This window comes from Pseudophryne corroboree, chromosome 1 (genome assembly GCF_028390025.1).
Source record: "Pseudophryne corroboree isolate aPseCor3 chromosome 1, aPseCor3.hap2, whole genome shotgun sequence".
Lineage (NCBI taxonomy): Eukaryota > Metazoa > Chordata > Amphibia > Anura > Myobatrachidae > Pseudophryne > Pseudophryne corroboree.
The window spans coordinates 898,419,353-898,445,730 of NC_086444.1; the positions used below are offsets into that span (position 1 = coordinate 898,419,353).

General features: G+C 47.7%; 1 protein-coding gene and 1 pseudogene across 4 annotated transcripts in view; one reads left to right on the forward strand and one right to left on the reverse strand.

The window, feature by feature from the left end:
* MYOZ2 (myozenin 2) overlaps window positions 1-26,378 on the forward strand; it is a 140,744-nt gene that overhangs the window by 113,158 nt on the left and 1,208 nt on the right. For all 4 annotated transcript variants that reach the window (XM_063920232.1, XM_063920233.1, XM_063920231.1 and 1 more), the window contains one exon: window positions 9,991-10,174. In XM_063920232.1, coding sequence (XP_063776302.1) covers window positions 9,991-10,174 — 184 coding nt within the window. The remainder of the gene's footprint in view (window positions 1-9,990; window positions 10,175-26,378) is intronic.
* On the reverse strand, window positions 12,620-12,724 carry LOC134960889 (U2 spliceosomal RNA; annotated as a pseudogene).

Here is a 26,378-nt window from a genome sequence, read left to right on the forward strand (position 1 = left end):
GCGTGCCAAGCCCATGGTTGGCGTCTTTGCAGACTTACTGGTCCCAGCAGAGATGTTCCAGCGGCTAGCCTGAGTAAGCTTCGTCTTAGTCAGATGGCCGAGGGCTGCAAACATTGCGTTCGATGATCTGATGCTGCGTCTTTGGACACAGCACTGGGATCTGCTATGCATACAGACTCCTCCTGTAGAAATTACTATAATAGTTGTACAGTACAGCTGCTTCCCTGCAGCTGTGCAATACCGTACATCTCTGAATCAGGCCCTTAAAAGTTTCACCAGGGATTAAAGATGATGTCACCAATTACAGGTGTTATATAAGACATATTACACTCATACCTTAAGTATGCACTGACACCAACATGAGATAACTTCAGGTCTACAATGAGGATTACAGCCTTCACATTTTTGATATTCCTAGCAACCCTCCACATGCCAGGATTTGGGAAAAGGCCACATAGACCAGGGGCAAGGATCTAATTACCATAGGTTGCTTCTGTGCCCAGTGCTAAGAGGGCCCACCTTCAGGGGCAAACGCAAGACTTCTAGAGGGGGGTTTCCAAATGCAGTCAACAATCTCCTGCTGTGCGGAAAACTGGAGCAAGTATGGGAGACAGGGGGAGTGATAGAAGAACCTAGTACCTACCCTGGATATATATATATATATATATATATATATATATATATATACACACACACACACACACACACACACACACACACACACACACACACACGTACACGTGTTGGTCTTTTTATACACTGGATAGTGTATGGAATACAGTATTCATCATAATTAACACTATAGATGGTGTAGCTGGTATAAGCCAGTGTTTCCCAACCTCTGTCCTCAAGGCACAGTGACAGTCCAGGTTTTAGTGATATCCATGCTTGAGCATAGATGGTTAAATCAAAATAACTGAGGTACTAATTTAGTCACCTGTACTAAAGTATAGCTATCTTTAAAACCTGGGGGGTAATTCCAAGTTGATCGCAGCAGGAACTTTGTTAGCAGTTGGGCAAAACCATGTGCACTGCAGGGGAGGCAGATATAACATGTGCAGAGAGAGTTAGATTTGGGTGGGGTGAGTTCAATCTGCAAACTAAATTGCAGTGTAAAAATAAATCAGCCAGTATTTACCCTGCACAGAAACAAAATAACCCACCCAAATCTAACTCTCTCTGCACATGTTATATCTGCCTCCCCTGCAGTGCACATGGGCCCTCATTCCGAGTTGTTCGCTCGCAAGCTGCTTTTAGCAGCATTGCACACGCTAAGCCGCCGCCTACTGGGAGTGAATCTTAGCTTAGCAAAATTGCGAACGAAAGATTCTCAAAATTGCGAATAGAAATTTCTAAGCAGTTTCTGAGTAGCTCGACACTTACTCTGCCACTGCGATCAGTTCAGTCAGTTTCGTTCCTGGTTTGACGTCACAAACACACCCAGCATTCGCCCAGACACTCCACCGTTTCTCCAGCCACTCCCACGTTTTTCCCAGAAACGGCAGCGTTTTTTCACACACTCCCATAAAACGGCTAGTTTCCGCCCAGAAACCTCCACTTCCTGTCAATCACACAACGATCACCAGAATGAAGAAAAAACCTTGTAATGCCGTGAGTAAAATACCAAACTTCTTAGCAAATTTACTTGGCACAGTCGCAGTGCGAACATTGCGCATGCGCAGTTTGCGGAAAATCGCTGCGATGCGATGAAAAAGAACGAGCGAACAACTCGGAATGAGGGCCATGGTTTTGCCCAACTGCTAACAAAGTTCCTTCAGCGATCAACTCAGAATTACCCCCCTGGACTGTTAAGGTGCATACACACTTAGCGATATAGTAAACTAGATCGCTCATTTCCCCCCTCCTGAGTGTGTGTGCAGCTGACGACGAGCGATGCACGGCCCTGGGGGTTACTAACGAGCCTCGGCCATGCATGCGGCTCAATTTGGACTCATGGTCCAAAGCTGCATGCTCCGGACAGCTGCAGCAAGACTTCACTGTGCAATATCACTTAGCGTTAACGCACAGTGTGTATGTCCACCGTTGGACCGGCCTGGAAGGGGAAACACCAGGCGATGTCGCTGACTGAGCACATCGCCTAGTGTGTACCCACCTTTAGTGTGTCAAGAGAACCGTGGTTGGGAACCCCTTGTAAGGGTTGTGTAAAAAACATTTAAGTAATATAAACATCAGTGCTCAAGAGAAAGTAAAGGTGGGTACACACTAGGCGATGTGCTCTATGAGCGACGTCGCCTAGTGTGTTACCTTCCCTGCTGGGGAGGTCGGCGGCAGTGCGCAATATGACAACCATATCGCTCAGTGACGTCACGCCGCGGCCGGGCCATGCATACAGTTTTTGGACAACAGTCCAAATTGAGCTGCATGCATGGCTGCCAGCGAGGCTCATTAACAATAACAACCCACGGGGCCATGCATCGCGTAACGGCATACACACTGGCGAATATAGTAAACAACGTCGCTAAGAAAGGGCAAAATGAGTGACATCATTCACTATTATCGCCTAGTGTGTATGCACCTTTACACTTTCCATAATAAATAAATAAACATAATAGCACCAGTATGCGGCAAAACGGCACATTCTCCCACCTCATGGTGATTCTCTTGTCTCCACTTCCTGGCAGCTACACAGCAGACTTGGTAGAAGAAGCTGCTGCCACTGGGATTGTGCAGCAGCTCTGCACTGTAACTTAGACTGCATGTTGTGCGGGTAGCTCTAGTAATAGTATTATATACTATTGCTATTGTGCTCATAGCTTCTGGATAAGAGCCTATGACAGAGGTCTCCAAACGCGGTCCTCAAGGCAGGGCCGAAACTAGGATTCTTGTCACCTGGGACAAGGCAGTAATGTGCCCCGCCACCCCAGCAAATACAGATCTATTTACTCTGGGACATATTCCATATTGATGCGATCCCTATAGTTGTACCCCCTATAGATGTTTTCTTGATACATATGCTCCCAATAGATGCACTCTTTAAAGGTACTCTGCAAAGATGTTCTTCTTCTAGACTTACTCACGATATATATATTTATTTCTTAGAATTGCAATCCCTATGGATGGGCTCACTATAGATGCTCTCACTCACTGTAGTGGCTGTGATCTCCAATGCACAGAGGTGGCTGCCTGGGGCCAGTGTGTGAGGACAGGGGGCTGCTACTCGGATGATCCTCAGAGGAGCAGGGTGTGGGGTCAGTGCTGGAACTCAGCTGCTGCTGCCTACGGTGTCTGTGTCTCTGTACACTCACAGCTCCTGTCCTGGCATGTGATTGGAGGAGAGCCATGGGAGGTGCTGCCATGCACAGCCTGGTATAGAAGTCCCAGGCTGCTGACTGGCTGGGACACTGCAAAACTTTCCCAAGGTTTCCCCAGCCTGGGAGAGACTGAGCGCCGAAACCCACACAGGCTGCAGCAGCAACGCTGGGAGTGAGGCACAAGCTGCTGTATGTATGCAGGTGGCCGTGAGAGGATGTGGCAGTGTTGGGAGTGGGAAGGGGGGACAGCTTGCATTCCCTTAAATCTTGTGCCGGGGTGTGTGCCCCCCTAGCCCCCCTAGTTACGGACATACTCAAGGCACCCCAACAGACCAGGATTTAGGTGTATCCATGGATCAGCACAGATGGTTTAATCAAATTGACTTGGGTGCTAATTAAGTCACCTGTGTCCAAGCATGGATACATTTAAAACCTGGACTGTTGGGGTGCCTTGATGACCACGTTTGGGAACCTCTGGCCTGTGACCTACCCCAATATATGCACGTTTTCAAACCAGGTAGCACAAGACTATTAAAATTATGTAGACTTAATTGTGGTGTTATTAGGGGAGGTCAAACATCATTTGGGCTAAAATTAAATCAGAGGCAAATCTGGGTAACAAATCAATTTGTGAAGTTATTAGAATCTCAGGGAGAGTTCAATTGCGAGAGGTCAATCCCAGGGAAAATCAGCTGATGATTGCTCAGTTTTAATCTGCTTTGGTTGCAAAAATGGATAGGACTGGTCCAGACTGTGTGAGCCACCCCATCCACGTTCCATGAGGAGTCTGATCATGCCAAAACAGCTGCGTTAGATCATCTCTGGCAGCCTCTATTATTGTGCTGTCTCCAAGAAAGGGGGGGGGGGGGGGGAGGGGGCGAAATCACACACCGCGATGTAATATATGCAGTAATTGTGCTTTGACCTCATTAGGCTAATGCAGAGTAAGAGCTATACCAGTATGCACATACCCACAAAACACGTCCATTTGTGCGTATAATTAGGGATTTATGGTAGGTTTATAGTTTATAGTCACACACCATCAAGCACACTGAGACCAGAAAAAAGGGAAATATTTTGCTCAGTGATGGATCACCAAGGAATAGCCTGCACAAATCCATGTTGTATTGCACAAAACACAAGGCAGTACACAGTGACATTAGATTGTAAATGACCTCCGTCTTAGCGGCCCTATAGAGCTACATTTCATGGCTACAGTAATCTAAGCAACTCCCTTAATTCATCATTTCTAGCATGAAGATTATTATAAACAGAAGATACTCAATGTGTTTAGTTTTGAAATTCAACAATTTGGGAAAGGTGCCTTGCCACTGCCAGCACTGAGCCATAGACCCCCTATAAGAGCCTGCCACCAAACCTGAGACACCCACCCAATATCTAACCATTCAGGAAAATGCTCAGTCTGATCCACTGTAAGAAGTCACAACACTCACAACACTCACAACCCATTTAATGACAAATGCTTGAGACATTTGTTGGTAATTTGATTAATTGGGTCCATTAATTGTGCAGGGTTAAATTACTTTTGAATTTTGGGATACATCAGAAAACCTGTTTTATGATGGAGATGTGGTCACATCACCCCAATTTCTGTCTACTAAAATCGGTCAGGCTGCACACATCAATAGCAGGAATTTGAGGTACCTGCTTAGCACAGTGGGCGGGGTATACATTCCCAGCAGTCATTACAATCTGTTCGGACGGTGAAGCTAACTCCAAGAATCAGGACTATCCCACCAAAATTGGGGCAGTTGCTATATATGTTAATGTTATAAGGTTTAAGGGTAGATTTGGGCTTATGACTACTTTATACTTTCTATCAACTTATGTATATGAAATCAAGGACAATAAAGCTTTGAGTAATTATTAGACAAAGTGGTAGACGCAGTGGCTTAACTAGACATTTTAGCAATGTATGCAAGAAACAGCATTGGCACCCCCTATATGTAAAATAGGGCCAGTGCGCGCTGTAGGCGGGTGCCAAAAATCTAGGGGCATGGCTTCATGGGGAAGGAGCGTGACCACAAAATAATACCAATTCATATTACGCTGCACAGTAGCCTCCATTATTCAAATTACGCAGCACAGTAGCACCACTTATACACATTACACCAGGTAGAGCCCCTTTTACACATTATGCCAGGTAGAGCCCCTGTCACACATTATGCAGTAGCACCCCTGTCGCACATTACTCCAGGTAGCACCCCTGTCACACATTACACCAGGTAGCGCCCCTGTCACATTATTCCAGGTAGAGCCCCTATCACACATTACTCCAGAGCCCCCTTTTACATATTATGCCAGGTCGAGCCACCTTTACACATTATGGCAGGCAGAGCCCCCTTTTACACATTACGGCAGGTAGAGTCCCCTTTTACAGATCACGGCAGGTAGAGCACCTTATATCACCCCCACCCTTAGAGTGTAGTGTAGTGTAATATAGTATAGAGTAGTGTAGTGTGTAGGCACGAACATGATTTCTCTGTTCTGCCTGCGCTGCTGCTGGCTTCTGACATGGTACTCTCTCCCTCTGTACACTGCACTGCAGGCCAAGAGAGGAGGCAGGCCATGGGAGCGCAGCAAACCGGGGATTTACTGGCCAGAGGCACCCGCTGGTTGGAGCTTAGGGCTGCGTGCACCAGGCACAGGGGAGCGGGTGGAGCAGCCATCAGCGGGGAGAATATTTGGCCACTCGGGGTGTATGTAGAAGGGGTGGTCTTCAGTATGCCGACTGTTGGGATCCCGGCGCACAGTATACCGGCGCCGGAATCCCGACAGCCGGCATACCAACAATTTTTCTCCCTCGTAGGCGTCCACGACCCCCCTGGAGGGAGAATAAAATAGCGTGGCGCGTGTAGCGCGCCACCGTGTCCGCAAGGGGCTCATTTACGCTCGCCACACTGTCGGTATGCCGGCGGTCGGGCTCCCAGTGCCGGTATGCTGGTCGCCGGGAGCCCAGCCGCCGGCATACCATACTACACCCTGTAGAAGGTGCGCCCACAGAGCAGATGCGCTGTGGACAATGCACCTTCTGCACGTACCTTGTTAGGTAGATGTACTAAGCCTCAGAAAGTGATAAAGTGGAGAGAGATAAAGTAGCAACCAATCAGCTCCTCACCCGGGGCGGATTGGGTTGGAAAAACAGCCCAGGAAATTTATAGAAGCAGCCCTAGGCAATACCCTTCCCTGCTCTACATCTGTCCACTTTTAGGGTGTACAGATGCTGCAATCATGCACCACCATCAGTCGCACCATTGAAACTTTCAAACAGCCCAATGCTATATGCAGATCATCTGTCTGAGTATGGCCTCTAATATGAGCAATTCAGCTTCTCTACACGCAACCACTATCCACAACATGCCTGTGTCACTCCAATAGCACGCCCATACTAAGTTACATCTGCATCTGATTAACCAACCCCCTGTGACTTCCCAACAAATTCGTAATACACTCCTTGCTGAGTGGAGTGCATCTGAATCTGTATGAACACCATCGGGAACACATGCGCGGTGCAACTCAGATGTATTTGCAGTTGAAAAACATTTCTCCACAGGAGAAAAATAAAACACATTGGTCCCCCACAGATGAAAAATAAAACACATCCCCCCCCCCCCCTCCACAGGAGAAAAATAAAACACATTCTCCCCCCCCACCCCCTCCAAAGGAGAAAAAAAAAACACATTTGCCCCCCCCCCCCCCCCCCCCCCCCACAGGAGAAATATAAAAGGTATGTATGGTGGGGGGTGTATGTTCGGGGGGAGGGGATGTTTAGCATATAACACAGGGGTGGGCAATAAGTAGTATAACTGGCTCCATGGAACTCAAGAGGCAGCAACCCCAGCAGGCAGGATGCACCTGTACACAGAGAGGGATGGCTCCCCTAGGCAACAGCAAGGCTTAGTGGTCAGGCGCTACCTCAGAGGCTTCCAAGATGGTGAATCAGTGAAGTTAGGACTAAGTCTCCAAGCTCTATGCAGTGGCAGCAGATGAAGCAAACAGGAGTGGGATCGGGCAGAAGCAACAGCCAGTGGGTGCCCGTCAAGAAATGCATCCCCACAGCAGCAGCAGGTACTTCACCCACACACTGCTTCTGGCTAATGGCACCCGGAAGTTCCTGCTAGCCAGAGATGATGACAACTTCCACTGTGGAACGCAAATCCCGGAAGTGTGGCTATCAGCAGGGCATGAATCAGCCCGGCCAGGTAGACAAGGTGGGGTAAGCTGGCCCGGCAGAGTGTTGGGGAAGGGGGAGGGTACTGGCCCAGTAGAGAACTTTACCACTGTCCTGGTGGCCCCATCCTCCGCTGCTCTTAACTTTAATTTTTCAAACACACTTTGTAACCAGTGGTGCAAGTAGAAAAATGTCTTAAAATTGGCATGGTCACATGCCACAAGGGGCTTGGCCACTGAAAAAGGGGGGTGTCAACATGACATGTCCTCCATTTATCATCACTTTGGGAACATTTCATTCCATTCCAAATGCACCGTACCTATATGGTGGATTCTCACAATGAGGAATATCTGAAGAAATGCATCCTCCCTGGTCAGACAGCGTCTTCAGTTGGGATTCATTTTTTATGTAGAAAATCATATGGTCCAGAAGATGCCTGTTTGTGTAGGAATATAACCAAGTCATCGTCATACAACAGAGATTCAACCAGACTCATGGCAGCTGTGTCACCTTCTACCCACTGCGTCTCTCAGCCACAACATCATCTTCATCCCTGCATCTCTCAGTCACACCATCATCTCCTTCTGCATCTCCCAGCCACACCATCTCCCCTGTGTCTCTCAGCCACACCATCTCCGTACTGCGTCTCTCAGCCACACCATCATCTTCTCCCATGCATCGCTCAGGCACACCATTATCTCCCCCCTGCGTCTTTCAGCCACGTCATCAACCCCTGCTACTATCAGCCTGCCCCCTTTAAGTCTGTTTCTCTCAGCCTGCCCCCTCCTTCACTCTGTGTCTCTCAGCCTGCCCCCTTCCCTCTCTGCCTCTCAGCCTGCCCCCCCCCCCCTTTCACTCTGTGTCTCCCAGCCTCTCCCCCTTCATTCTCTGTCTCCCAGCACCAGTACATCACCCCCCCCCCCCTTCCTCTGACTCATTGTAACCAATGGTGGGAACTTTGTGGTCAGCGGTGAGGTTACTTTCGGTCAACCGCTGACCACAAAGTTCCCACCATTGGTTACAATGGAGCGCATAGGCGCTACATTGTAACACTGCCGTGTGCTGCCTGTCATACACTACAGGAGCACACAGCCAATCAGGAGGGTGCCACAACGTGGCGCTCCCTGATTGGCTGATGGAACCCTCTTCGACAGAAGTCAGGGGGGGTTCCTGGCATTCAGGGAAAGGGGTCCCATGTGAAAACATGGGGCCCCTTTCAGTGCGAGGTCGGGTGTCCGTTTTGTTATTTTGCAAAGTACCAGGATTACAAATTGAGAAAAAGAGGAGCCATCTACACTGGATTTTGTGAGTATAATTTTTTCAACAGGTACACCATGGATTCTACATGGAGAAGAGGACCGACCCTCGTGTGAACATAGGTAAGCATGTGTATATGGAGGTGTGGATGTATGTATTAAACTTTTACTTTCAAGGTGTGTGTCTTCTGTTTTTATTGGGGTATTTTTTTAGTAGTAGTACTACAGGTACCAGCGGGCCCGGTTTTCCACCACATGCTGGTACTTGTGGTTCTCCAAGTACCAGCTTGCTGGGACTTGTAGTACTGCTACTAAAAACAATATTCAATTTTTGACAAAAAGGCTATCAGCCCCCCATCCGCAGCCCTTGGATGGGGGGACAGCCTCTGGCTTCACCCCTGGCCCTTAGGTGGCTGGAGGGGGGGGACCCCTTGATTGAAGGGGTCACCACTCCTCCAGGGTACCCCGGCCAGGGGTGACTAGTTGGTTATGTAATGCCAGGGCCGCAGGGACCTAGATAAAAGTGTCCCCCGGCTGTGGCATTATGTATCTGGCTAGTGGAGCCCGGTGCTGGTTTCAGAAATACGGGGGACCCCTACGCTTTTTGTCCCCCGTATTTTTGGAACCAGGACCAGGCGCAGAGCCCGGTGCTGGTTGTTTAAATATGGGGGAACCCCTGACATTTTTTTCCCCATATTTATTCAACCAGGGCCGGCTCAAAGAGCCCGAGGCTGGTTTTGCTTAGGAGGGGGGACCCCACGCATTTTTTTGATTTCTATTTTAATAAAGGTGCACAATGAAGCCCAGCACGGATCTCTCAGATCCGGCCGAGATTCATTGTGTTAAAGTCGGCAGTGTTTTACAAGTCACTCACGTAAAACACTGCAAAAAAAACGAATGACATCGACATCGGTAAATACGAAAATGCTGAATACGACAGCTTAGTAAATTAGTCGTAATAAATTCAAAAAGTTGCAACTTTACACTTTCGATGTCATTCGTGATTGAACTTTAACCTCTGTCGGGAAAATATGAATTTTAGTAAATATACCCCAATATCTCCCATATTTTATTATCAATTAATGAATAACATAGGTTCATAATACGTAACAAGGGCTATGTTTGCTTTTTTTTAAGTTAAATGCATGGAACCTCCTTTAGATGCATAAAATACAACTTATTTTGCTAACTGAATAATGAAATGTCATAGCGCAGGTTTTGCTGTTGTTAATTAAATGTTTTATGTAGCTATTCTTTCTCATTTACCTAGGATACACCGGTCCGCTTAAAGAAATTCCACCAGAAAAATTTAATGAAACTGCAGTTCCTAAGTATTATATGTCTCCTTGGCAAGAAGCGATTGTGAATGAACCAGACCTGCTAGAGGCTTTATACCCCAAAATGCCCACACCAGGACAAAAGATGCAGACCCCTGACTACAGAAGTTTTAACAGGTACAGTTCCCCAATACTTTCACTCCATTACAGTCTGCACCAATTATTTTACCATAACTGTATTGGATTAGAGCATGTTTTCTGTATGACTTAGCCAGGCACGAGTGCGCTAATTACTGACTGACACATACTGTACTGCAAGATCTAACAGAGATCTGAGATTAGAGATTAAAAGCAAGCTACTATAGTATTTGATACTAATATATAACAATGTCTGTATGTTACCGAGAACAATGTACGTGAAAAATCTGGAGATGTTAGATATTTAACTGAATATTATGGGCGGGATGTATTAAAATACAATGCCGCCCCTCTCCGCCCACCGCAGTGATGCTAATCGCATAAGTAATAACATATGCGATTAACATTGTAATGCGATGACAGAGGCACCCCATGATACCTGTCAGTAGGTGTGCGGGGGGGGGGGGGGGGTCTCTGTGGGGTCCGTCACCTCCCAGCCCTGGGAGGTGACGTGTGCTGGGAGTCCCCCTGCTCCTCCTCCCCCTGCAGCTGAAAGCAGAAATGGCTGTGCTGCGCGGGGAGAAGAAGCTGGGGAATCGTGGAGCGCTGCCTGGACACAGGGAAGAGGGTGTCGGTGCTGGTAGGCGAGTGTGGTGCTGGTCGGCGGTTGCGGTGCTCAGTGATGGGTGTGAAAAAAGCCACAGAGTGCATCCTACTGTGCCCTGCAGCAACCTTGGACCATCCACTGACAGTCCCCCAGAGAAGTCTGCCACATAAGGTTAACAGCACCAAGCAGCCGGGGAGGACATTTGTCTGTAATTGAGTAGTGTGGAGGGTGATTTAATTCTAATAGTCCCCCAGAAAAGTTTGCGTTCACAAAGTTAACAGCACCAGCAGCTGGGGAGGACTTATTTTTCCACAGTTTCAAGTTTTGCAAGTGACATGATCATTGTTTACAATTAAGAGGGTCATTCTGACCTGTTTGCACGCAGCAGTGTGAATGGGTCGGAACTGCGCATGCGTGGCGGGCGCAATGCGCATGCACATCATTGCCCGGCGATGGCTGTCGCCGGGCGGCTAGATCAAAGAAGAAAGTGATCGCTAGCGCGATCGCAAGAAGTCTGATAGCGGGGAAGTGGTCCAGGGCGTCTACTCGCCCAGGGCCGGATTAACAATGGGGCGGATGGAGCTGCAGCTCCAGGCCCCCCCATGAAAATAGGCCCACACCACCAAGGAGGATCCGCTGGAGACAGGAAAAAATATTTTCCTGTCACCACCAGCGGCCGTCCGAGGCCCTGCCCGTTCAAAGCCCACCTCCAATAAGCTCCTACATACCCCACCCGGTGGCCGGACATACATTCAAAGGGCGGCGCAGCGGAAGGCTTCACAAGCCCTCCCTGCGCCGGATACTACTTTTTTTTTTTTTTCTACTTGAAGCCCGAGGTGCGGTGCTTCATCACCCAGTGTCTGTGACCAAACGTGCTGGGGGCATAGGTTCTTGGACCCTCTCCCAAAGGAGAAGGGCCCCGTTACTCCTCTAACCCTCAGAGCCAAAAGGCCTACTGAGGGAACAAAGGGACTGTGGGTCCCCCCTTGCCGAAGCGCGGAGAGACCCTCGGGTGTCCCCAGGGTTGGCCGAAGCGTCCCCCTGGGGACCGATAACTGCGTCTGGTCCTCCCCCCGTGGAGAGGACCTCAGCAACGTAGAGGAGAGGGCGGCCCATAAGGGTCTCACCTAAACCCCAAACGAAAACGTGAACGTGACACACTACGAAAAACATGAAAAAAGTGCTAATGCTGTGCAAGTGCGGGTGCAAGTGCAAAACATATGTGGGCATAAATAAATAAATAAGCCCCAGCCAAAAGGCCGGGGGGGGGTAAAAAATTATCCTTGCCCTAGCCAAAAGGCCAGGGCAAAGGATGTGGTGCACCAGAAGTTGGGGAAGTGGCTGTGCTAGTGCTCTCAAAGTGCATAGGCTTCCGGACCAGAGCAAATTAAGGCACCCTTAGGGTTTTCACCCTAAGGGCACATGTCACCTCGAGCTTCTAAGCAGCTCCCGGCCTCTCAGCCAGACCAAGCTTCGTACTGCTCTATGCCAGGGTAAACCCCCAGTACGAGAGTGGATAACACACCAGGCCGTTCCCGATCCATCGTAAGGCATATTACTCCTTACGAAGTAGGGATACTAAGCCCGGCGGTCCTCCCCTCCCGACTAGGGGCCTTGCCAGCCCCAGTCAAGGGCAGATACTAAACCAGGCCATTACCCTAATCAGCGCAGGGTGATTGCCCCCTAACGCTGTAGGGAACTGAGCCTGGTTTTTCTCCATCCTCGACCAGAGGCCTTCCTTACCCCGGCACGGTACTCCACAGGGTGTTTCTCCATTCCACATCTAGGAACCTCTCACGCTCCTAGTGTGGGAACAGGTACTCCACCCCATGTTTCTCTACTGCAGATACTCCACCAGACCGTGCCTCACACAATGTGGGGGCTTCGCTACTCCCCCATGAAGTAGGGCTAACCGGCCGGTTTTTCTCCACTGATAAGAACAGATACTACACTTGATCTTAGCCAAAAGGCCGAGAAGCGCCGGATACTACTACTTTGCCCGATCTCAGCGCGGCACGGCGCGCCGGGTGACATCACATAGGCTCCACCGCGCAGGGCTCTGCATGGGTGACGCTGAAGATCATGGGGAGGACTGAGGACGGGAGCCGCCACACACTGGATGCCCCTGACTGCCGGAGTGCTGTCTGTTGCTATACCGCTGTCAGCGCTTTTCAGGGGAGAGAGAAGACACGAGAACGTAAGTGACCTTCAGGGTGGAGAGACCATACTAAACGTATACAGAGGGAGGAGGGAAACACCATAGAAGATGCAGTGGTGTGGGGGAACACACAGTACTAATGGACACAATGGGGGGCGCTTATAATGGTCACAGGGGGGGACGGGGACATAATAGTAGACAGAGCAGAGGGGGCATTATAATGGGCACAGAGGGGGAGACATAATAATAGACACAGGGGGGGGATTGATAATAGACAGGGGGGGGTTAATAATGGGCACAGAAGGGGGCCATAATAATGGCACAGAAAGGGGCATAAAAATGGACATAGAGGGGGCATAATAATGGGCACAGAGAGGGCTAAAAATAGGCACAGAAGGGGTGGGTGGGGCATAATAACAGATGTGGGGGGGGGGGCAATGCAGAAATCAAGAGCAACAAGTTATTGCTCACTAGTAGCAGCTTTTTCTGATAGTATAGAATATCCATATCTTAAAATGTAAAATTGTCTTATAATGACAGGTAGACTGCGGCTAGTCAGATAGCCTGTTGTTTGCCTGGCCCTACACAAAACACAATGAAAAGGGTAAAAAAAACTCTGCAAAATATTGTTGATATTTATCTGCTTAATTATAAAATTGATAGGAGACTTCTGTTTATATAAATAAAACAATACAGTATTTATTGTCCGACCTGAACACACATAAGACTTAAAGTGGGTACACACTTAGCAATTTAGTGAACTATATCACTAATTTTTCCCCTCCTGAGCGATATAGTTTACTATATCGTCAAGTGTGTATGCCGCCAATGACGAGCGATGCGCGGCCCCTTGGGTCAATAATGACCCTCGGTCTCGGCTGTGCATGCAGCTCAATTTGGACTCATGCTCCGGCCAGCTGTAGCATGACATCACTGTGTGATATTGCACTGTATGTTATGTGGTCGAGGCATGATGGTGAGTGATGGTATTTGTGTGTCTGTTGTGTGGCTAGGGCATGATGGTGAGTGAGGGTATTTGTGTGTCTGTTGTGTGGCTAGGTCATGATGGTGAGTGAGGGTATTTGTGTGTCTGTTGTGTGGCTAGGGCATGATGGTAAGTGAGGGGTATTTCAGTTTGTCAATTGCAGGGTCAGGGAGTGGTTAGAGGAATTACAGATAGTTAAATATGGTGTTGGGAAGTGGTGGTGAGTGAGGGGTATTTCAGTGTCTGTGGTATGGGATCATGTAGTGGTGATGAATGAGGGGTATTTTAGCGTTTGAGGGATAGTATCTGTGAGTAGTAGTAGATATTAGGTTCTGTATATAGGACTGATGCTCAACAAGGATTTAAGGGGGCGGTGGGTAAGGTAGTGTAGCTCAGTCAGCAATACTTACCCCTGTGCCTGCACAAAGGTGGTGCGATTTGTGCCTATCACCATAGGTAACTACAATCAACCTACCAAAATATGTTTGGGGGGGGGGTATATCTATCTACCTATCTATCTATGTAATGTATATGTGTGTGTGAGATATATATATATATATATATATATATATATATATAACACACACACACACACACACACACACACACACACACACACACACACACACACACACACACACACACACACACACACACCCTGTACAGATCATTCCCCAAAGCACTGGTCACGCCCTCCACATCATAAACCAAACCCACATGAAGCTGGTCACACCCCTTATGACGGCACACAATAGGCCCTTCATAAATTTCAGCTCCAGGCCCATGTGGGCCTTAATCTGGCACAGTACTCGCCGTTTTCCGGGTGTGGAGATCCGAACGCAGGCGTGTCCAGGCGTTTGGAGGGCGGATGTCTGCTGTCAATCCTGGGACCTTTGTCGCTGGATCCGTTGCACAGGGTAAGTAGGTCTGACCCTGGTCTTGTTTTGCAAGAAACTTTTTTAGCATAGCAGGGCTGCACAAGCGATCGCAGCCCTGCTATGCTAAAATACACTCCCCCCGTAGGCGGCGTCAAGTTGATCGCACGAGCAGCAAAAAGTTGCTACTTGCGATCAACTCGGAATGACCCCCTAAGTCTGGCCAGACTAATCCACGTGTTGTTTGAATACATTGAACTTATTTGTGGATACTGGATTTAAAAAAGGAAATTTAAATATGTACAATATTGCAGTTGGGGCTTATACATCCTTTTTGTGGACACCATCTTTATAAGGAATGCTTTTTTCAGCATCTGCCATACTAGTTGTTGATTGTGGTTCCCTTATCAGGAAAAACATTTGTGTTTTAACTAAATTTTTGCTCTCTGTAGAGCAGTGAAAATAGCATTTAGAAATAGCTCATGTTAAACCAATAGACATTTAATAGCAACATTGCTGATGCATATTTGAACAAGCTACAAAGTAGCAAAGTATATTAGGAGAGAGCTTTTTTTCTTTGCTAAATTCTCAGTTTCAGACTTAAGATGTATAATTTATGGTATTAATCTTTTAGTGTATTATTACCGGCCAGTGGTTGTGATCTATTGTTTTTTTTATATATATACTTTTAAGAAATGTAAAATATATAAATTTTTCATATGTTTTAAATAAATCGAATTTATGCAATCTTTGGTTTTCTTTGTATTCATAGGGTTGAGTAACCCCTATGTTTTACTAGCTGCGCAGGAATTGGGATTGATAAGCGCTGGGTCAATCTGTATATACCTTGTTTTTATTATCACACACACCTCTACAATTGACAGCATTAAGGGCCCTACACACTGGCAGATCTCACTGCACGATGTGAACGTTCTCGTTCATTAATGAACGAGAACTCGTTCATATCGTGCAGTGTGTAGGCACCAACGATTAACAAGTCGTGGCCCCGCGCTCGTTAATCTTTGGTGCCCTGCCGCTTATGCATGATTGTCCATATTAGCATGCTTTGCTATGGAGCAGGGTGACGGGGGGAGTGAAGAAACGTCACTCCCCCTGACACCTCCTCCCCGCCCATCTGCCATATTGGTGGTCGGGCAGCTTGGCGGTGGGCCGCCTAGCCTGTAGGGCCCATTACACATAGTGGTCACATTAATAGCTCCTTACACATTATGCCCCCAAAAATGAGGATTGGGTAAAAACCATAACCCCCCCCCCCTATAGTGGCAATTACACATAATGACTACAGCAGTGCCAGAGACACGTAATGCCCACAGCAGTGCCACATACACATAATGCCCCCAACAGTGCCATATGCACGAAATGCCCCCAGCAGTGACAGATACACATAATGCCCCCAGAGGTGCCAGTTACACGTAATGCCAGATGCACATTATACCTTAGCAGTGCCAGATACATGTAATTCCCACAGCAGTGACAGATACACGTAATGCCCCCAGGCAGTCTCAGATACATATAATATTCTCAGCAGTGCTAGATACATTGAATGCCCCCAGTAGTTCGAGATAAACATAATGCCCCCAGAGGTGTCAGTTACACATGTCAGATACACATAATACCCCCAGTGGTGCCAGTTACACATAATGCCAGTCACACACTATACCCCCAGCAGTGCCAGATACATGTAATGCCCCCAGTAGTTCCAGATACACATATTACCCCCAGAGATGCCAGTTACACATAATGCCCCCAGTAGTGCTCACCTCTGCTGGGCTTGGGCTTCTGCTGATACTGCTGCTGCTGCTTGTGTCTGAGGGGAGGAAAAGTGAGCGCAGCACCTGATTCTGACCTAATCACTGTTGTGCAAAATCTCACAGAGGCCAATTATCAAACGTCTGCATATGCACTACAATGCGCAGGTACGACGCCAAACAGCGACAGAATGGTGAGAAATTTTTTATCACTAGGCATATTCAAGGTGATTGACAGTAAGTGGACATTTGTGGGTGGTAACTGTCCATTTTCTGGGAGTGTCAGGAAAAACGCAGGCGTTTCCAAGAATTTTCTGGGAGGGTGTGATGTCAGCTCCGGCCCCAAACAGCCTGATTCTATTGCACTGTAGGAGTAAGTCCTGGGCTAAGCACAGACTGCACAGACTGGAAAAATCATTCGATGGTGAGTGAGTTGCATACAGATTTGCAGCTGTCAGCTGTCTGTATTAGCACACTTGCACGGGGCGGGTGTCACGATCCGGGTATCTGGACGCCATTTCTTACCCATCAGATGCCTCCTAAGGCTGGCTCAGCGCTCCAGGACCGGATCCCATCTGTTATCCTAATGTTCACATTCCTGCATCCTCTCCTGTCTCTCTGAGACGCTGTCACAGTAACGCCTTATTACATCTGGCATGGCGTCTCCCGCGGCCTCCGCCGCCGTCCCTGAGCTTCTGCATGCAGAGTGTCAGAGTGGCGATTACGTCAGCCGCGGCCTCCGCTGTGTCCGCGTGGTTGGATGTGCACTTGTCAGCCTGGCGTCTCCTGTCTCCAGTGGCCGGCGCCGCCATTACTGTTTTCATTACCACATGGATTACAAACCAAACTTCCCTCCAAGTGTCTGCATGGGCGCAGCCATCTTGGATTCTGTCAGCTGATCATTTCCTCCAATCTGTTGTCAGTATTGTTAATCTGCATAATTGCCTAGCCAATCCCTTCCTTGCTGCAGGTATAAATACACTGTGCCTGAGCAAGGAAGGCGTCAGTGCTTTGGTTGTCAAACCTAGTTCCTGTTTGTCTCTCTCCTGTGATTGTCTTCCAGGTTCCAGCTCCTGTCTCAAGACTTCCACCATAGAGACCCGCACCAGCATTCCACCTGCGGTGTAGCCTGACTCTCCAATCCATTGTGGATTCCTCTGTTTCCAGCTACAACATTACCTGCTTCCAGCCCAGCTTCCAGCAGAGTACAGCTTCTCTTAAAGGGCCGGTGTCCTTTCTACACTTTACCACTCTCCACCGGTATTATTATTTCTCCGCTCTCAAGTTCTACATTTCAGTTCATATTTAATCGCTCCCAAGTTCATTTATTATTTAACTGGTTCCAGCCAGTATCCACTCCGTGCTAACAACAGTCTGGTTCCAGCCAGTATCCACAGCAGCCGTTTTATCTTCAGCAACCCAGCTTTTCCTGGAACACCAGCTGGTACAATCCTGGGTTATCTCCATTGCTACAGTCGGGCCTGGTAAGGACTTTCCATCTAGAAGATTATAAGAACTATCTCACACTACCAGTGCCCTGTGGCTCCTGCCATCCTGTAGTACCCAGGAACTGTATTTATTCTTTGCTGACTTTTACGTTTTCTTTTACTGCTGCTGTGTTGCGGAGTTGTCATAATAAACATCATTGACTTTTATCCAAGTTGTCGTGGTCACGCCTTCGGGCAGTTATTATTCATGTTACTTACATGTCCAGGGGTCTGATACAACCTCCCAGGTTCCGGTACATCTCAGCCCCTACAACTGAGGCTGCCTCCCGTCAGCTCAGGCCCTCAGTTGTGACAGTAAGCACTGACCTAATGAATCCAGCCGGAGACCAGGATCAAGCGGCCAGGCCGATGAAAGAACTGGCAGCCCGACTAGAACATCAGGAGGCTGCACAGGGCCACATCATCCGCTGTCTCCAGGATTTCTCTACTCGGCTGGATGGGATTCAGACAACTCTCCGTGGATCAGGCGCGTCTGGTGCGTCAACCACAGTGACTCCAGCTATAACCCCACCCACCTTACCCATTTCTGCTCCACGTCTTCATCTTCCAACGCCAGCAAAATTTGACGGAACTCCAAGATTCTGCAGGGGATGTCTCAACCAGTGTGAGATTCAGTTTGAGCTACAATCTGGCAATTTTCCCAGTGACCGTACAAAAATTGCCTACATTATTTCTCTTCTCAGTGGCTCAGCCCTTGATTGGGCATCACCGTTATGGGAGAGGTCCGACACCCTGCTATCTTCCTACACTGCCTTCGTGTCAACATTCAGGCGCATCTTCGACGAGCCAGGCCGGGTAACCTCAGCTTCATCCGAGATTCTCCGTTTATGCCAGGGGTCACGTACTGTAGGACAATATCTGATACAGTTCCAGATCCTGGCATCCGAACTGGCATGGAACGACGAGGCCCTGTATGCTGCATTCTGGCATGGCTTATCTGAGCGTATTAAAGATGAGTTAGCTACCAGAGACTTACCCTCTAAGTTAGATGAGCTAATCTCACTCTGCACGAAAGTTGATTTACGTTTCAGAGAGAGAGCAACTGAGCGTGGAAGATCATCTGCTCCAAAATCTTCTGCTCCTCCTCCTTGTCAACTGTCACCATCTAAAGATGAGCCCATGCAACTTGGCCGTTCCCGTTTAACTCCTGCTGAGCGCCGAAGACGTCTCTCCGAGTCTCTCTGTCTCTATTGTGCAGCTCCGTCTCACACCATTAATGCCTGTCCCAAACGTCCGGGAAACTCCAAATCCTAGCTCGCCAAGGAGAGGGCCGGCTAGGAGTAATGATCTCCTCTCCATCTCCTCAAGATTGTAATCTCCCAGTCTCGCTTCAAGTTGCTCAACGTTATCGGAACGTCATTGCCCTCCTTGATTCCGGAGCAGCTGGGAACTTTATTACCGAAGCCTATGTTAAACGGTGGTCCCTACCCACCGAGAGACTTCCTTCGTCCATTTCTTTAACTGCCGTGGATGGCAGCAAAATTTTTGATGCAGTTATTTCTTTAAGGACTCTACCAGTTCGTCTGAGAGTGGGAGTTCTTCATTCCGAACTTATTTCTTTTTTAGTGATTCCAAGAGCCACACATCCTGTGGTCCTGGGCCTTCCATGGCTCCGTCTTCACAATCCTACAATTGATTGGACGACTACGCAAATCCTGGCATGGGGTTCCTCCTGTGCTGAGACATGTTTGTTTAAAGTATTGCCTGTCTGTTCTTCCTCCCCCAGGTCGTCTGATGTTCCACCTCCTCCATATCAAGATTTCACGGATGTGTTCAGTAAAGCTTCTGCTGATATCCTTCCTCCTCATAGAGAATGGGACTGCCCGATTGATCTCGTTCCAGGGAAGGTTCCACCTCGAGGCCGAACTTATCCGTTGTCTCTGCCTGAGACGCATTCTATGGAGGAATACATTAAAGAGAACCTAGCAAAGGGGTTCATTCGACCTTCTTCTTCCCCAGCCGGCGCAGGCTTCTTTTTTGTAAAAAAGAAAGATGGTGGTCTGCGGCCGTGCATCGACTACAGAGGTTTGAACGACATTACCATCAAGAACCGTTATCCTTTACCCCTGATTACTGAGCTCTTTGACAGAGTTAGCGGAGCTACCATCTTTACAAAGCTGGACTTGAGAGGTGCATACAATCTCATCCGGATCCGTGAGGGCGACGAGTGGAAGACCGCCTTTAACACCCGTGACGGACATTATGAGTACCTCGTCATGCCCTTCGGATTGAGTAATGCTCAAGCTGTCTTCCAGCATTTTGTCAATGAGATCTTCAGAGACATTCTATACCGTCATGTCGTGGTCTATCTAGACGATATCCTCATTTTTGCCAACGATTTAGAGGAACATCGTTTTTGGGTTAAAGAGGTTCTGTCCCGTCTCCGTGTCAATCATCTCTATTGCAAATTAGAGAAATGCGTCTTTGAAGTCAAGTCCATTCCGTTTCTAGGGTACATTGTGTCCGGTTCCGGACTAGAGATGGATCCTGAGAAACTACAAGCAATCCAAAATTGGCCGATACCCTTAACCCTCAAAGGGGTCCAGAGGTTCTTGGGGTTCGCCAACTATTACCGAAAGTTTATACGAGACTTTTCCACCATTGTGGCGCCTATTACTGCTTTCACTAAGAAGGGTGCTAACCCGTCCAAGTGGTCTGAAGAAGCCATGCAAGCATTTCATCTTTTAAAACAAAGGTTCATCTCTGCGCCTGTTCTGAAACAGCCTGACATCGACTCTCCTTTCATCATAGAGGTGGATGCCTCCTCCGTTGGAGTAGGAGCGGTGTTATCTCAGAGGGCTAAAGATGGCCATTTACACCCTTGCAGTTTCTTCTCCCGGAAGTTCTCCCCAGCTGAGCGCAACTATGCCATTGGCGACCAGGAGTTGCTAGCCATCAAGCTCGCTCTAGAAGAGTGGAGGTATCTGTTGGAGGGAGCTTCTCATTCAATCACCATACTTACAGACCACAAGAACCTTTTATATCTGAAAGGCGCACAATGTCTCAACCCTCGTCAGGCCAGATGGGCACTTTTCTTTTCCAGGTTCGACTTTAAACTCCAGTTCTGTCCGGGCTCTCAGAATCGCAAGGCCGATGCCCTTTCCCGCTCATGGGAGCAAGAAAATGAGTCAGAGTCTTCAGACAAGCATCCTATTATAAATCCGTTGGCATTCTCCACGGTAGGGATGGACTCTACGCCCCCATCAGGGAAAAGTTTTGTGAAACCGATGCTAAGGAAGAAGCTCATGCATTGGGCCCATGCTTCCCGTTTTGCCGGACATACAGGTATCCAAAAAACCCTGGAGTTTATCTCTAGGTCCTATTGGTGGCCAACTCTGAAAAAGGACGTCTTGGAGTTTATTGCATCTTGCCCAAAGTGTGCTCAACATAAGGTATCCCGCCAGTCGCCTGCGGGGCAACTGGTTCCACTATCTGTTCCCCGTCGACCTTGGACCCATTTGTCGATGGATTTTATTACAGATTTACCCATGTGCAACAAGTTCAATACCATCTGGGTGGTAGTTGACCGGTTCACCAAGATGGCACACTTCATTCCTCTCACCGGTCTTCCGTCAGCTTCCAAGTTGGCTCAAGTATTCATACAAGAGATCTTCCGACTCCACGGTCTTCCTGAAGAAATTATCTCAGATCGAGGAGTTCAATTCACAGCCAAATTCTGGCGAAGTTTATGTCAAGTCCTTCAAGTTAAGCTAAAGTTTTCCACGGCTTACCATCCTCAGACCAATGGTCAAACCGAGAGGGTGAATCAGGACTTGGAGGCCTTCCTCCGCATCTATGTGTCCTCCTCTCAAGATGACTGGGTTCAATTACTTCCCTGGGCCGAGTTCTGTCATAACAACCAGTATCATTCTTCATCTGCTTCAACACCATTCTTCACTAACTTTGGATTCCACCCTAAAGTCCCTGAGTTCCAACCGCTTCCAGCAACTTCTGTTCCCGCAGTGGATATCACCTTGCATCAGTTTGCCAATATCTGGAAGAGCGTACGATCAGCTCTGCTCAAGGCATCGTTCAGGTACAAGAAGTTTGCGGATAAGAAGCGTCGAGCAGTTCCTGCTCTCAAGGTGGGTGATCGGGTATGGTTATCCACGAAGAATTTGAGGTTAAGAGTTCCCAGTATGAAGTTTGCACCTCGCTATATCGGTCCTTTCAAGATTGAACAAGTCATCAATCCTGTTGCTTACAGACTTCAGTTGCCTCCCTTCTTAAAAATACCCAGGACATTCCATGTTTCCCCGTTGAAACCGCTGATCTTGAATCGGTTTCATTCCTCACTTCCTCCAACTCCGAAAGTCCAAACTCAACGAGGCATTGAGTATGAAGTGGCCAAGATCCTGGACTCACGTCACCGTTACGGTCAACTACAGTATCTTATTGACTGGAAGGGTTACGGCCCTGAGGAACGTTCATGGACCAATGCTTCTGATGTCCATGCTTCTGCCTTGGTCCGGAGATTCCATTCCAAGTTTCCTCAAAAGCCAAAGAAGTGTCCTGGGGCCACTCCTAAAGGGGGGGGTGCTGTCACGATCCGGGTATCTGGACGCCATTTCTTACCCATCAGATGCCTCCTAAGGCTGGCTCAGCGCTCCAGGACCGGATCCCATCTGTTATCCTAATGTTCACATTCCTGCATCCTCTCCTGTCTCTCTGAGACGCTGTCACAGTAACGCCTTATTACATCTGGCATGGCGTCTCCCGCGGCCTCCGCCGCCGTCCCTGAGCTTCTGCATGCAGAATGTCAGAGTGGCGATTACGTCAGCCGCGGCCTCCGCTGTGTCCGCGTGGTTGGATGTGCACTTGTCAGCCTGGCGTCTCCTGTCTCCAGTGGCCGGCGCCGCCATTACTGTTTTCATTACCACATGGATTACAAACCAAACTTCCCTCCAAGTGTCTGCATGGGCGCAGCCATCTTGGATTCTGTCAGCTGATCATTTCCTCCAATCTGTTGTCAGTATTGTTAATCTGCATAATTGCCTAGCCAATCCCTTCCTTGCTGCAGGTATAAATACACTGTGCCTGAGCAAGGAAGGCGTCAGTGCTTTGGTTGTCAAACCTAGTTCCTGTTTGTCTCTCTCCTGTGATTGTCTTCCAGGTTCCAGCTCCTGTCTCAAGACTTCCACCATAGAGACCCGCACCAGCATTCCACCTGCGGTGTAGCCTGACTCTCCAATCCATTGTGGATTCCTCTGTTTCCAGCTACAACATTACCTGCTTCCAGCCCAGCTTCCAGCAGAGTACAGCTTCTCTTAAAGGGCCGGTGTCCTTTCTACACTTTACCACTCTCCACCGGTATTATTATTTCTCCGCTCTCAAGTTCTACATTTCAGTTCATATTTAATCGCTCCCAAGTTCATTTATTATTTAACTGGTTCCAGCCAGTATCCACTCCGTGCTAACAACAGTCTGGTTCCAGCCAGTATCCACAGCAGCCGTTTTATCTTCAGCAACCCAGCTTTTCCTGGAACACCAGCTGGTACAATCCTGGGTTATCTCCATTGCTACAGTCGGGCCTGGTAAGGACTTTCCATCTAGAAGATTATAAGAACTATCTCACACTACCAGTGCCCTGTGGCTCCTGCCATCCTGTAGTACCCAGGAACTGTATTTATTCTTTGCTGACTTTTACGTTTTCTTTTACTGCTGCTGTGTTGCGGAGTTGTCATAATAAACATCATTGACTTTTATCCAAGTTGTCGTGGTCACGCCTTCGGGCAGTTATTATTCATGTTACTTACATGTCCAGGGGTCTGATACAACCTCCCAGGTTCCGGTACATCTCAGCCCCTACAACTGAGGCTGCCTCCCGTCAGCTCAGGCCCTCAGTTGTGACAGCGGGTTTTCACTCTCCATGGGTAGCGACTATTTGATCGCAGCCCTTTGTAAATTTGAATCAGGCCCCGAGTCTGGTCTCCAGTGTGTGGCGGCCATTTGAAATATGGTGCTGGCTCTTGAGCCAATCAAAGCTCGTGATCCGGCAGCCAATCAGGAGCCACTGCTGCCGGTTCGCGAGCTGTGATTTACTGACAGCCGGCACTACATTTGAGATGCTCGTGCACCCTTACTTGCCTGGTGCCCAGTGAGTCAGCTTGCATCGAGCGAGCCTGGAGCTGGCACTGCATATAGTGTACAATGCCGGATTACCAAATAGGCAGAGTAGGCACCAGCCTATGGGCCCTGTTCCTTTTAGGGGCTCTGTGACAATGGATCAAAATATTGATTGGATCTTGAAAGAAAATTACAATCAAGCTTTCTTAACTTGTTTCCAAAAGATAGAAAAATGAATCAAATCAAAGAAATGAAAACTTTACATTAAAGACTCTATATAGAAAATACTGTATTAATGTAATGTTCCCATCAACAAGTTAAAGTACATAAACCATAGATATCAGATTTAAAATACAGTTTCCAGATCATAGATTGTTGGTTGGTAAAATTAAAAACGTATTAGGAGATAATTTGTGAGGGGGGCCCTGAGGTTTCAACTGCCTATGGGAGGCCACAGTGTTTAATCCGTCACAGAAGGTATAGATTATCACATTACTCAGTTATATATATGGTAGCTAACAGCCAGCAACATTCTGTGCTGGGCACAAAGGAGAAATAAGCCATAAACTGAGCTAGTTCATTGGTTTGGGAGTATGGTCCATACAGTGGAGTAATGGTTAGGTTACAAAACAGAGGCCATCCCGTGATAGCTCAATATCTCTTCTTCCTTCACCTGCACATCTCTAGATAAGTGTTTTACACCTGACTCTCCACTTTCCTTTCTGTTACTTCCCTCCTTGATCATCTCTATTTTGGCTTAACCCCCTCTACTCTGCAAAAACTTTTGCGACCCTAGTCACCACTCTTTCTCAACTCCCTTCCCATTTGGAGGGAAATGCTTCAAACCTTCTAAACAGTGGCAAAGTGAACAATTGAAGAAGTTATCCACAACAACCATTCCAATTCTGTCTAGAATTTATCAAGTAATTAAGAATCTATAAGATGATAGGTAGAAGCTGATTGTTTAATATGAGCAACTTCTTCACTCATCCACTGCTCCAGTCCTTAAGTTTTGATACATTTCACCCATGGACTTAAGGGGACATGTACCAATCAGCATTGACGTAACATTTATAATTTGCGTACTATAAAAGAATACAGAGTAGCTGATTGGTTACCATGAGCAACTTCTCCATTGGCTCACTTCTCCACTTTTATCATTGCTTAGTACATGTCCCCCTTAGTGACACAGGCCCAGATTTATCAAAGCTTGGAACTTGATAAAGTGGAAAGAGATAAAGTACTAACCAATCAGCTCCTATCTGTCATTTTTCAAACACAGCCTGTGATATGACAGGAGCTGATTGGCTTGCACTATATCTCTCTCCACTACGTCTCTCTCCAAGCTCCGGTATATATTTCTCCAAGCTTTGATAAATCTGGGTCACAGTCCTCTCTTGATTTTCCTCCTATCTCTCCAACAGTTACAACATGCACCCTCTCCACTACCCTCTCTCACTCTCTGGAGAAATCACTCAAGACTCTGTGCTATTCAATGTAAACGTCCTCACTTGTTGAATTAAGAAGTTCTACAGAACCAACTTTACACCTTTCTCTAGCTGCATACTTCATATAAAGGTCATTGTGTAAATCCATTTTTTTTTTATCTCTGCTCTGTATAACACTGCAGATTTTTGTGGACCATATAAATGAAATCATTTTAATAATTATAATACCGTATCTAAACTTCATTATCTTAAGCCAAGTGTTTTATACAGGACCCATTAAGTCATTGTACCATGACTTAATGTTGGCCCTCATTTTGCCCAATACCTGTTGGTCCAATATCCTCATATATTACCTTGTCTCGTGTAGCCCAATGTGCCCTTTAAAACCTAGTACTTGGTGCCAAATGGTATTACTTACCTCCATCCATGTTCTATTTCACTCCTGCACTGAACACAAGCAGCAAGTTGTAGAATTATAGAGCAGAGCCCCTTCACGAGAGATCGTTGAAAAATTGGAGCAAGAGCACCAAGTGACAGTAGGCAGGAGACTGATGCAAGATGTGCCATACATAACAGTGTCTGACATTTTGTTTGAACTTTTTACTGGAGCTGGTGTATTCTCAGCGGGTGGGATGTATGGGGACCGCCGGTCACATAACTACATCCTGTAGAAAAGACTTACATATTCCCGAGCTGTTACAGGAATACAGATCGGGTATGTGAAACTCTGCTGGCCCCCGATGGGGTGTTAAGAGAAAATGTATTCAGAGCATCCTCTGACTATGACGGTCACATAAACAGTAGCAATAGTGACTTGAAGTATACAG